The 13,971-nt window shown below is 42.5% G+C and overlaps 1 protein-coding gene across 2 annotated transcripts in view; it reads right to left on the reverse strand.

Annotated features, from left to right (window-relative positions):
- Positions 1–13,971, reverse strand: part of SUGCT (succinyl-CoA:glutarate-CoA transferase) — a 3,526,579-nt gene that overhangs the window by 1,882,812 nt on the left and 1,629,796 nt on the right. For both annotated transcript variants that reach the window (XM_078688200.1, XM_078688201.1), the window contains exon 11: positions 6,146–6,243. In XM_078688200.1, coding sequence (XP_078544326.1) covers positions 6,146–6,243 — 98 coding nt within the window. The remainder of the gene's footprint in view (positions 1–6,145; positions 6,244–13,971) is intronic.

Consider the following 13,971-nt stretch of genomic DNA (forward strand, 5'->3'; position numbering starts at 1 on the left):
GGCAAAAAGTCTAGAACAAAATTCATCCAGTGCCACAATTTGAGACCTCTCCGTAAGGAAGCATTTAATCAACTTCCAGGTCATACCCTGGACCCCACATGTTGACAGCCGGTCCATCAGTAAATCATGATGGACTGTGTCAAAAGGCCGCTGAGAGATCTAACATAATCAAAGCGGCCTTACCACCCCTATCCAACGCTTCTCTAATCTCTTAGATGGACTTAATAAGCGCGTACTCAGTACTGTGGCCCTCTCGAAATCCATATTGTGTTGGGTCAAGGCCTTTTGTCTTACCTAAAAAAGTTGTGAGTTGTATATTCATGGTTTTTTCAACCAATTTTACTGGTAACGGAAGACGAGATATTGGGCGGAAATTATTAGGATCTTTGGGATCTAAATTGGGTTTTTTCATTATGGGGATAATTGAGGCGATCTTCCAACACCTAGGGAAATCACACACCTTATACATTAAGCCAAATAGGGAGCTAAGGGAGAGGGCAACAGGACCCGAAGCCCGTTTGATTACAGACACTGGGCAGGGATCATAGGGGGAGCCTCTGTATACCACGGGCCGTATGATGAGATCTTCTGGGGACCGTCACTTTTACCGGAGCAAGATCATTACATGCAGTCTCAATCCAATTAGTGTATTTTGTAGTAGCCTCATCTAACCCTGGGGGCAGTTGGTGGCCCACACTTGTCAGAAGAGCAATAATTAATGCAGGAGCTTAAATTTTATTCCAGGCCCTACTTTTAATTAGACTTTTCAGACCCACCCTATCCGGCCCATGCCTTGAGCAAACCAACTCAAATTGCACAGCGGAGAGATCAGTCCAGGTAAGGGGCAATATCCCTGAAAAATGGAGTTGTGGATGGTTTGAAAAAATTCCATCTAGGGTATACACTGCTTCATGAGTTGGTTCTATCACCCATAGGCTGAGGTCTACACTCTTCATGAGATCTAACAGACAGACTCAGAGTGAGCTTCTAGATGATAATTGAAGTCAGCCAAGATGGTAAATGAGTCGGCACAGAGCCCCTCCTCCAGGAAGTTCCCAACGGAGGTTAGGAAGTTGTTTTTGGGGCCAGGGGGTCTATATAATAGAATGCCCTTAAACGTAGAGTGATTAGTAAGGTTAAAACTAAAAGATAGTGCCTCACAGTCTGCGTTTGAAGCTATCTGAAAACCAGCCTTCAAATAATCATGGTAGATAATTGCTAGGCCCCCACCTCTCCTCTGGTCTGTTAAGGGTATAGAAGATAAATCCGGGAGGCGTGGCTTTCATTATATCTGGCCCTGAAGCTTCATCAGTCCATGTCTCTGATATGAAGGTCAATTTAATATTTTCCTCCTCTAAAAAGGTAGCACACTCTAGGCTGTGTTTCACCAGTGATCGAGCATTAAGTAGAGTACATTTCATCAGTGACTCCTCTGGTGCCTCCCCTTTAGGCTATTTATTATTCGAAAGCCTAATCACCTGATATTCCAGTCTTGGTAGCGAGTATGTACAGTTAGAGCAGGTGATATCTAAAGAGGGGGGTCTTAAGCTCAGCTTGAGGCACACACAGCCGTGATTTTCCACAACCGGCCTCAGTTTATATAGTTGGTCTCTAGAATACCTAAAGGTAGGCCTCTTACCTGATGAGTAAGATGCAGGGGTTCTGCCGCTGTGCGCGTCCTGAGTGAAGACGGGCTTGACTTTGGCGCACCTTCAGATAATAAACATCTGAATGACCAAATATGTAACTTTTAACTAAAGGTATGTTAGGCAATAAAACATTTAAAATAACAGTTTAATAACTGTCAATAACTTAGTGATTTTCCACTGAGGTTTTCCAAGTGGCATCAAATAAACAATAAAAAGGTATCTAAAGTGGCCCATGATGTCTCTTGGAACCTGAGGTAGAAATCACTATGGGCCCGATTCACAGAACTAACTTAAGACAAAACCCTAAACTTACTACCATTTAGGTATTCACAGAAGGCACTTACTCATTTCGGCATTCACAGAAGTTAGGAGTCCTAACTTTAGGACTCCTAAATGCCTTCTGTGAATACCGAAAGTATTAAAGTTAGGATTTTTCTCTGTTTATGAGTAGTAAAGTTAGGACTCCTAACTTTAGGACTCCTAAACTGAGAAAAATCCTAACTTTAAGACTTTCAGTACTCACAAAAGGCATTTAGGAGTTCTAAAGTCAGGACTCCTAACTTCTGTGAATACCGAAATCAGTAACAGTAACAGCCTGATTCATCAAGCTTAATTGCGCTCGCAAAGGGCCAGATTCTGAGAATCTGGCCCTTTGCGAGTGCAATTTTAGCATTTGGGATTCATCATCCCAAATGCAAAATTCGCTATTAAAGAATTCGCATATTTGCGAGGAATTGCATTTAAGGAATCTCTATTTGAGATTCCTTAAATGCAATTCATGAACCATTTTAAAATACCGAAATCGCTATTTTGGGGCGCTATTTACCGCGAGGTCAAACCTTGTGGTAAATAGCGAAAACTTAGAAAAATGCATTTAAATGCATTTTTCTAAGTTGCATGTTACACACACACATGTGGACATGTGTGTGCGCAACACCAATGTAGATTACATTTCAGGGGTGCTACAGGGTGTCCTTTGGACAACCCTGGCACCCATGAAATCGCTATCTTATTTGCGATTAGCAAATTGCTATTCGCAAATAAGGAATAACTCCCCATTCATTCCTATGAGCCTTTAGGCCCATAGGAATGAATGGGGAGTTATTCCTTATTTGCGATTAGCAATTTGCTAATCGCAAATAAGGAATGTGTAGGAATCTCATTTCTTTATGCAATTTCTACATGAATCCCGTTTTGCAAGTCCTTAATAGCGATTCCTTATGAATTGCTATTAGGGGCTCGCAAAACGGGAGAATGATGAATCAGGCTGTAAGTGCCTTCTGTGAATACCAAAATGATAGTAGGTTTAGGATTTTGTCTTAAGTTCGTTCTGTGAATCGGGCCCTATGATATTGACAACTACGCCTCTATAATGTTATATTGTAAATTCTCCCACGCCACAACACGTTACCCTTCACAGACAAGCACGGTAGGGCAGAAGAACCATATACAACATAACCTCCCTCCATCTCCCCTTCCTAAACTACCTTGTACCTTTGCACCCACCACACTATCCCAACCCTGTCAATTTACCAAAAAATACGGAGCATCCTGCCAGCCTCACCATCCAACCTTGGCAAGGCTGTCCCATTGTTCTCTCCAAAACCGCAAAAGATAATTGGTGCCCACCACTCTCCCACATGGGACTAATCACTTGCCTACCCATCGGTGCCACCCTCCATATTCACATTTGGTAATACCCTGCACTCACCCAAACTAAAGGTAGCTTGTGCCCTAACAAATGCCCAGGCTACCCTCTGCCCCCAAACTGAAGCCTTGTTCACCCCTCTCACATGAGAGCAGCCAGGCAGCACCATGCTGACACCTGCTCTGTGAGGGCTGCTTCTCAGCACAGCTTCTTTATTACAGGTCTGGTAAGATCAGCTGTTGATTGGTGAGACGCAAGCTGAATGAATGAATGAATGAATTGTGACATTATAGAGCACGCAGCTATTACGAGAGTGTCCAGGCGCAAGGATATCGGCCCTGTAAGGAAAGTGACATCTAGTTCTGGAATAAGTAAGTTTTAATTTGTTTCAGAAATAGTTTTTTGTCTGCAATACACTTAAGGGAGGGTGGTAACTTGTTCCAGTGTATTGCCGCCAGTACTGAGGAGGCGGTGCTGCCCCATTTTTTAGGTCTCACCTAAGCAGAGCTTGCGCTGTCTCTTCGATACATGCTGTATTCAGGATATGGGCATAAAGCTCTGCCCACTTTCCAGCAAGACTGGCAGTGGTTACTTGACTCACTAGACATCTCACATTTATGTGAAGCCTTCTATAAATTTCCCTTCATCAGCTCCACACAGAGAAATACCTAATCTTGAATTAATATAATAATTCTTTTGTCACATTTCAAAGCTACTAGATGTATATATGGACATAGCTGTTACTCCTGGTACTGTCTTGCATGCAATGTAATATAGGTAGGGTGGATTTACAATGTCTTCAGCAGGGTGCAGTAACATATGTGACCAAAAGAGGTCCATGGGACATCTTTTGGCTACATATGGTACTGCACCCGGCAACATGGCTAAGTAAAAAACATTGGCATTTATAATATAAATATAACTCCAACTTTGCAGGGTGCAGTACCATATGTGGCCAAAAGAGGTCACATGGGACCTTTTTTAGCCACATTTGGCACTGCACCCTGCAACATGGCTAGGTAAAAAATATTGCCATTTATAATGCCAATAACTCCAACTCCAACAAATGCAAGACTGATTGCATTTCCAATGCAACAGGTCTCGCATTTGTTATAGTTAGAGCTGTTGGCGTTGAAAATGACAATGTTGGCGTTGAAAATGACATTTTTTTTTACTTTTGCTTTTTTATACCATTAGCGATAGTGCTATGCAAATATAATAACCCCCTCTAAATAAAAAAATAAACATTGTTATTTTCAACGACAACAGCTCTAACTTTAACAAATGCAAGACCTATTGCATTGCAAATGCTTGTTATTAGGTCGAGCCTGGGCAGCACATGCGCTGCTCTGCAAGGCATGCTGTATTTAGGTATGGACTTGAACCTCCACCCACTCTCTGTCCATATTTTTCATTGGCTTGTGTCACTGTCCACTGTAAACTGTGGCTTTTTATTGGTCAATAGGCTTAGTAGTACCTCCTTAGTACCTCCTTGTCTTATTTTGTACCCTCAGATGAGGACACCCCCTGTTACCTGTATTGTTACTTGGTAGGTTTTAATTACAGACTCTGAGCACTATTTTCTCAAATAGCTCTGTGGCAGGCAGGACATGCTCTCTCCTATCACTATTTTTAATGTTTATAGCACGGTTGCCTCTCTCCTAATGCTTTAAAAAAAATCTATATAGCACAGGTGCTGAACGCATTTACAATGCATTAGGACTCGCATTTGCGAGAGTTTACGCTATTGGCATTGTAAATGACAATGCCTCTTATTTATCTGTTTTAAAAACAACACGCAAAAAGAGGCATTGTCAGTTACAATGTCAATAGCTCACACTTTCATAAATACGAGACCTATTGCATTGCAAATGCTTGTTATTTTTTGTGGCAGGGATAACCAGCAGATGTGCTGATTGTGAACGGAGGGATCTTTGAGGGCAGTAGTTGACAAGTCTCTTTTTGAGATAGAGGGGGCCTGTTTTGTAGAAGGCAGCGTGGGCCATTGTTAATGCTTTAAAAATGGTTCTTCTTTTTTATTGGTAACCAGAGCAACTGTTTGCGATAAGGAGTCAAGAAGGTGTGCTTTGGAAGGTTGTATAGCAGTCATATTGCCATAGTTTGTATTTTTTCCAATCTATGCATGAAGTAACTTGGGATGGCTATGCACAGGGAGTTCAAGTAGTCCAATATGGAGAGGATCAGTGCCTGTACCTCCGACTTCTGATCGTCCCATGAAAGAAGCTTGATGCAAGAACACCACACGCTGGTGACGCAAGAACACCACCCGCATTCCACTGAGTCCCTTGGGTCTCTGGAGACCCGGGGGAGGTGGCAATCCCCACCAGCAGAGCAGCTTGTGTAAGCTAATGGCTGCCTTGGGAAGTCATATTCAACACACTCAGTCATGTCATACAGTGGCTTCGCTAGACCTTCGGCTGCCCGTGGCGGCCCCTGCGTTTGCCTCCCCGCAGCGACCGTATTGAAGAGCGGGGGCGCCAGCAGGTAAGCCCCCAAAACTCCTGCTGCCCGGGCTGGACTGCCTCCCCCTCACACCCCCCTTCTTGCTCCACCAGTAATGTCACACCAAGAAAACTCACATCAAGCTATTAGTTTAAAAACAGGAGTAGAAAACGAGATGTAGGCCCTATACTCTTTTAATGCTACAGGCACAACAATGTACCGCTTCAAAGAGTACATATTTTAGATTATTTAATATTGCGCAGTTGATAATGCCATAAATACTTATGGACAAACTATAACAAAAAATAAAAGCGAGATAAAATGCAACGCCTAAGAGAACTCTTCTCGTTTGAATGATTTCTGTTGAATGTCAGAATCAGCTTACCTTGTCGATAAAATTTCAAGCAGCTCTTTTCTGTGCTGGACCCTGAGAGTGTTTGTTTTATATTTGGAGTCTTCAGTCAGGTGAGGCAGGTTCAGGTTCTATATATAATCAAAAGACAAAAATATACAATAAATGGGCACTTTGCATATACTTAAGGCCTCAGAATATCTGGTAAATACCTTTCCAGCATTTTTACACAACGGTTTTAAAGTGGTGATATAATTTTGTCTGCTGCAATATTAGCAACTAATGTTTTAAGTACCGCATCATACATCCATTCTACCATTTCTAAGCGCAGTAAATAACAGGTGGTACTATTATGCAAGTTGAGGATATTCATTCCCTCAACCGTCGAAGAGTGTAGGGCTGAGTTTTAAAATCATGTTCTGCATGCAGAATTACTGCACATTCCAGGTGCAAGCATTTGGGAAACAGCCATTACAACGCAGCTGTTTCCCTGCAATGCCATTACATCGCAAGAGTAACAACGCATGCGATGTAACAACGCGTAGCCATTACTACGCGTGTTTTTACATCGCATGCGCTGTTACAACGCACCGTGCACCGCCCCTCAACGTGAATCAGGAAGCAGGAACCGGGAGCAGAGACGGCGACGCTGTAGAGGAACCACGAGGAAACAGAGGTAAGGGTGATTGTGTTTGGGGTGGGAGTATTGTGGGTAGTGGTTTAGGGTAGTGTTGTAGTGTCGTAGTGTTTTAGGATTTAGGGTAGTGTAGGGGTGGGAGTAGTGTGGGTAGTGGATTAGGGTAGTGTAGTATCGTAATGTTTAGGGTTTAGGGTAGTGTAGTGGTGTTTGGGTAGTGTAGGTGGTCGTGCTAGGGGTAGTGTAGGGGTGGGAGTAGTGTGGGTAGTGGTTTAGGGTAGTGTTGTAGCGTCGTGTTTTAGGGTTTAGGGTAGTGCAGGGGCGGGAGTGGTGTGGGTAGTGGTTTAGGGTAGTGTTGTAGTGCCGTAGTGTTTTAGAGTTTAGGGTGGTGTGGGTAGTGTTTATGTAGTGTAGTGTTTTAGGGTTTAGGGTAGTGTTGTAGTGTTTGTGTAGTGTAGTGATTTACGGTTTAGGGTAGTGTTGTAGTGTTTGTGTAGTGTAGTGTAGTGTAGTGTAGTGTTTTAGGGTAGTGTTGTAGTGTTTGTGTAGTGTAGTGTTTTAGGGTAGGGTTGTAGTGTTTGTGTAGTGTAGTGGTTTAGGGTTTAGGGTAGTGTTGTAGTGTTTGTGCAGGGTAGTGTTGTAGTGTTTATGTAGTGTAGTGGTTTAGGGTAGTGTCAGTGTTTTAGGGTTTAGGGTAGTGTTGTAGTGTTTGTGTAGTGTAGTGTTTTAGGGTTTAGGGTAGTGTTGTAGTGTTTGTATAGCGTTTTAAGGTTTAGTAGTGTAGTGTTTGTGTAGTGTAGTATTTCAGAGTTTAAGGTAGTGTTGTAGTGTTTACGTAGTGTAGTGATTTAGGGTTTAGGGTAGTGTTTGTGTAGTGTAGTGTTTTAGGGTAGTGTCGGGAGGGTCGTGCAGGGTAGTGTAGTGTTATTGTAGGGAGAGGACTGGGGTCGGGGGAGGGTTGTGCAGGGGTAGGGTAGAGTCATTTACCTTGCAAACTTTAACCACGAGTATAGTTTTACCACGCATGCCTTTGGGTTGTAATGTCATGCGTGGTAAAAGCATAATTGTGGTTACATTTTGTGATGGCATGTCATGGTCATTGACATCGCATAGTAATACCTGCGTTGTAATGGCACGCGTGGTATTGGTATGCGATGTAATGACATACATCCCAAGCATTTGACTCACTGAGTTATCCTGCTCACAGAGCGTTCTCAATAGCAACAAGTTGATTCTAGTATAATGCATGGACAGATAGTGCACACGTACAACATACACTAGTACACCCACAGACACCTATTTACAAAGACCAGCAGCCAATCATGCACAAGAACAGAGACATACAGCCAACCAGACAGCAGGGCAGCCATGAACATCAACCAACAAGCAGACCAGTACACATGTCCACGTATCACGAGATAATGCATGTCATAAGGTGGGAGCAGGTGGTGTGCAGGGGGTGGGTTTATTATCGTTCTATCTTTCACGTTTTTAGGCTGCTGGCAGGGGGGCGATGCACCTCCGCCATAGCAGAGAGCTGCTGTTGATGGCTTTCTGAATGCAGGAGCGCCTGTATCTCCTTTTTCTTATTCACATATATGTATTGTGTCTTTTGGTCAGTGTACATAGGTGTCTACAATACTGTTGGCACACAAAATTAGTGATTTCTTCAAGGAAAGTTAATGTGTTGCATGGGTTATGTGTGTGCCTGTATGATTAATGCTCCTGACTGTGTTTCAGCTAGAGTAGTAAACCCATGAATGTATATATTCCTAGATGTTTATGAACAGCTGGATGTCTGTTGGTCTGTATGAATTGAATGTGTGTATGTCTTTTCTCCCATGTGCATATATGCTTGATTGTCTGTTGGTCTGCATACCTACATGTGTCTTTATGACTGCTTGTGTGCATACCTGGGTTACTAGTCAGTATATACAAATGTCTATAAACTTGTACGCCTAGGAAACTGTAACACCATTCCTCAATGTGTAGGGGTATCTGCAAGTCTGTATGTATTTGTGATTTACGTGTTAAGTGTCTCTGTGCTGATGCACTATGCAAAAGGCAAACTTATTGACTTTGTCAGTGTTCGTTCCGTTCTCATACTCATTTTTTCTGCTTATTCTTTTTCTACCTGCATGCATGAATGAGTGATGGCCTCAAAATCATTTTATTGCGAGCAGTAAACAAAGGGACAGGTAGTATTTGCGGCAGAGGGACTGCCGGACGTTCATATGTAATTTCCCATAGCCATGTTGATGGTGTAATTTGGGTGTTGAGTACAACACACCAGTCTGCATCTAAAGAATAAGTAGTCTAGTAACAGCATAGATCCAATGACAACCAACCACCAAACCCGCTGTGCAGAATCCTCGACTGTGCATGAGGTGCTTATGCATTCACTAAACACTGTTCACATTTACCAGGAGACACAAAGATTACCGCGTAGTAAATCGCAGCAAAAGGATGTGGTAAATAGAATGCATTTATCTATGTATGTGGTGTTTGTAGAGCGCAATCAAATGCAAAGATACAGGCAACGAGTGATTGTAGCGGCAGCTGAGCTGTGAGAGTGGAAGTGGGTTGCAACTACGTCATGGATATAGTGTTTTTGAAAGAAGCGAATCTTCAGCACCTTCCCAAAAAGAAATGTTAGGTCGTCTCAATGGATGCAGGTTTGTTTATTCAAATCCTGGGTACATACATGGACAATGCCTGCTGCCTTGTTTTTTCTTTTTTGCTCTTATTCATCTATAACGTGATTGTGTCCTGGCTGTGGGTCTGCCGAATGCCACCAAAGGTCAGCCTGTCAGCCAGCTATGTAGGGGTGCTGGTCGGGACAGCTCTGTAGATGAAGGAGCTGGATTTGAAGAAGGTGCAGGAAGGAAAGAGAGTCAGTGGAGTTCCATCAGGGTGAGGTTGATGTGGTCATACTGATTCAGGCTCTCAATGAAGCAAGCTGCAGCATTTGAGATGTGTTCAAGTGAGGCCAGTTTGGATTCCGGTACACCGTGGAGAAGGGCATTGTCACATCCAGATGCTGGACCATGAATGTTTGAATGGCAGTTCTGAAGTCACTTCTGGAAAGAATGATCGCACTTTGTTTTGTAGCAAAAGGAGGTACGAGACTGTCTTGATATTTTTGGTGATGGGTTTCTTGAGGTAGAGGCCGCTGTCCAGTACAGGGTGAAATCAAGTGTTTTGACATTGGGTGAAATCTGGGGATCAAATACGTCCATGGTGATGTTGTTTAATAAGGTTTGTACTACTTTTGTTTATTTTTCCTGGTGAATAGTAGGAATTATGTTTTCATGACTTATTTGAATCAGATAGATTAGTGGTCAGGCCGGATTTCTTAACCTTAAAACTGAGGGGGAAGCAGTCGATCCTTGTAAAGCATAGTGTCTGTTTTCCCAGGCGCTACAATTACCAAATATTACCTCGCGCTCAGTGGATGCAAATGACCTCCTTTTAAGTCTTTGACTCTTAAAATGGTGATGTGAGATAGAAAACTCAGGCATAGGTAGCATTTGGAACACAATTAATATAATGTGTCAGTAGTGTCATAACTATATAAATAGTACAATATTTTGTTCACAATAACGTTTCAAGAGCATGGTAAAATGTGCCTTTTCTGAGCTACACAATAAGTAACAGTCAATACAGTAATTTCACAACCTGTTTTTCTCCAAAATACACAGGAAAGACTCTAGACAGGTTAACTATACTGCAGACGCCATTTAGGCTTTGCGACAATGAAGCACCCTAGTCGAAAATGTCTATAAGGTTGGCTGCTGTATGTCTTACTGTACTTGATGGGCATGCATTTGCATGTTGGGTACTTTATTTAGCCCCAGGAGCGTCATTGATTGCAACTGGAGATTATGGAGGAGCACTAGGCACAACACTTTTTTCCAATCAGTAGCCAAGGGTTTTCAAATGAATATCTTTCTGAAGAAGGTACAGGTACGCCACTCTCTTTGTATATATTGCTTCCCTGGCGTTTTCAATAATCCTCACATTTCGCTGCAAATCAGAAATAATTTTCTTCATCTCGGTCTTACCAAATCCATTTTAGAGCAAGGTCCTCTGTCTTACACAGTACAGCCAAATCTTCAGTTTAAGATGGAATGTAGACTTCCCATCAACTACAAAAACACTTAGGGCCGATTAAAATGTCATGCGGAAACTTTCCACCTGATACCATCTCGGATTCAGATCCAACTGACTCGCGATGGGTGGTTCCGCCCGACCGATTACAATGCGACTGAGCACTGTTTGGTTGGATTCCCATTGATGCCTTTGGGAGCCTGTGTTCCGCCCGACAACACAGGCTTCTATGGGGGAAATGTGGTGTTTGCAGAAAATCCTGCGCCCTGTTGCGGGCACCCCATGGTGCCTGCCACACATCATAGGGATTTAGAGGGGGGTCCTTGGGCAACCCCTTGGCCCCCAACAGGAGGTGGCTGGTTGAAGGGGGGCCCCCAAAAGTCACTTTCTGACAGCCTTTTTAGGTCAGACAAGCCAACTCGGAAAGGCTGTTGGAAACTGACATCGTAATCGCTAGGCCGGTAACGCTGTCCGTAGAGCTGTAGGATGCGGTTCCGACCAACACGGATTCTCCGTGAGCCAGTCAGAACCGATATGAAAGACCGTGAGGTTTACAATCCGACCGCGAATATCGTAACTGGTCAGGTGGATTGTAAACCGACTAAGTATGTCGGAAGCGTTCCGACACAGTACAGGAGATTTCAAATTCCGGGAGGAGGCTTTCTGCCCGACATCGTAATCGGCCTCTAAGTTTGACCCCTAAGGAATTAGAATTAGGAGCTGAACTTGTCACACTTGAATATAGTGCTTCTGAGGCATTCTCAAAACATACGGTCATGCCTACGAAAAGATGCCAATAGTTCTTCAAGGATTTCTCCACCATCAATGTCAAGAAAAACTTCATTACTCTGTTTCAGGAATTGATTATACAGCCTATATCATCTCTGTCATTACTTTGCTCAATCTCACATTTAATTTTAACAGATAAACTCCAATATCCTGAATCTGTATCCCAAGCAAAATGAACACTTACAAACTATGGTTTAACTACAAACTCACACAGCAAACACATTCTCCAAAATTAAGAGAAAAATGGCACAAATAACAATTTAAAGAGCATCTTAGGAAGACTGCAAGTTATCCACTTCTCACACATCCGAAGACACTCTTTATGAGTAATTCATTGTAGATGTCTCTAACATAGACAAAGGCCTCTTTTATATGCAAACCCCTTGCCCTCCCATACACAACACAAGTGCTAACACTATCAATCAGCACCTCACTGAAAAAATAGACAAAGTTATGAAGGTTTGAAGCACCAAACAAGCTATCCCCTTTCATTCCATTCCAACCTACAGCATGCCAAAAGTAGCTTTCATCGAATTGCTTACAAACAAAACCTGATGACATTCTCACCACTCTCAAAACCATTACCTGTGAAGATGAAATCGTCTCATTCCCAACCACCACTGCAAAATCCCTATTGGGAAAACGCTCACACCCCTCATCAACAGTGGCCATACTTTACACTAGACATCTTCCTTGACACAATCAAAACTGGATAAATGTGCTTGGCAATGAAACAGACTTAACCAACACGCACCTAATAATATGTCTCATACCTAGCATTCAGTGAAAGGGTTATCGAGAAAACAGCCCTATCAAACTTCAAAACTAAATCAAATGAACATCTATTGCTGCTTATATGATCAGTATTCCAGTTTCGGACCATGCCACATAACTTAACCATTCAGGGCAACAATGACACCATTCTCATTACAATTAACTACAGTCCCTACCTACTAGCTCCATTTTGTCTCTCATCTGCCGTCGGTATAATCAACAACTAAGCCTTGATTTATCTTTTGTTACTTCCTATATGATTACCAGTGCGCGACAGCACTTACATAGCCTCCATCTATGCCGTTGATAACACCTTCTCCTCATAAACAAGGGAAATCCAAGCCTACTGGGTGTACTTTATGTCTCATCCATCAGTGATATTGTTGTTGAACATTAAGCCCTGATCAGGATCCTGACATTATGCATTGGATTTAGATCACAGTGGCTTGCAGGAACTTTCAGAGTACCCAAGGATTTGTCCTCTCCCCTTCTGTCTTCAACTTATATACAGAGAGTCTCTGCATTCTTCTGTACACATATGAAATCCAAATTTAACATGTAAGTCAATGTTACCCAATTTCATAGGAACGGTTTTACAAACAAGGACTTATATCAGCTCAAAGACTGCCTTCCTCATGTTAATATCCGTACATCAAGTGCCTACCTCAAACTGAAACCAGCAATAAACTAATCCTAATATGCAATAACACTATTCTACCCAAACCTAATTCTGGTTTCTAATTATGAACCTAGACATACTTTTAATCCATCTCTCAACAAGTGAAAAATCACTTGGCTCCATCATTGACAGTGACCTCTTGGATTCATCATCAGTGACTTAGATCTCTTTGAAAATCCAAATAGCTTGGTACAAGATATCACCTGTTTACAGACAAAAAGCATACTTTCTGAAATTAAACTTCAGACCCTCCATTCAATATGTCGTCTTTGCCCATAAAGGAGGGGTTTCTGGTTGTCGTTCTCTCTAATAAACTGATTGCTCCAGCGGGTCAGCATCATCTAAAATATTTGGTACGTAATAGAGAAAACAGTATCAACCAACACACCACCATAAAAAACAGTACCAACCAAAACACCACCATTCGGTGCAGAAAGACTCACTATTTTGGGGAGGGAGGCACAAAGCACTTTGAGACATAGCATATTGGGTTAATGTATTTTTTGTTCTGCTTTTATATTGTAACATATACCTTTGCCTACATTCATCGGACGTCAAGGAAAAACCGAATAAACGTACAAGTATGTGATTTCCTCTAGTGCCCACCGCATGGTTCCTGGACTATCACACTACCTCTCCATACATGTGTAAGAGGGATTTGACCCTATGAAACCCTTAGCACAGTTGTGCTGTTGTGCCACCATTGGCCAGTTTGGTCTGTTCAGGTGGGATAATAGGAAGGGCTTTCAGCTGCTGTCGACATGTGAGCGCTCAATATTCATAGCTAAGTAGGCCAAGAACAGAGGCCATTATTTATCAAAGGGTATTAGATTACAATCTTCAGTCATTGGGATTTTCCCATTTTCAGGA

Source organism: Lissotriton helveticus, chromosome 4_1 (assembly GCF_964261635.1).
Source record: "Lissotriton helveticus chromosome 4_1, aLisHel1.1, whole genome shotgun sequence".
Classification (NCBI taxonomy): Eukaryota; Metazoa; Chordata; class Amphibia; order Caudata; family Salamandridae; genus Lissotriton; species Lissotriton helveticus.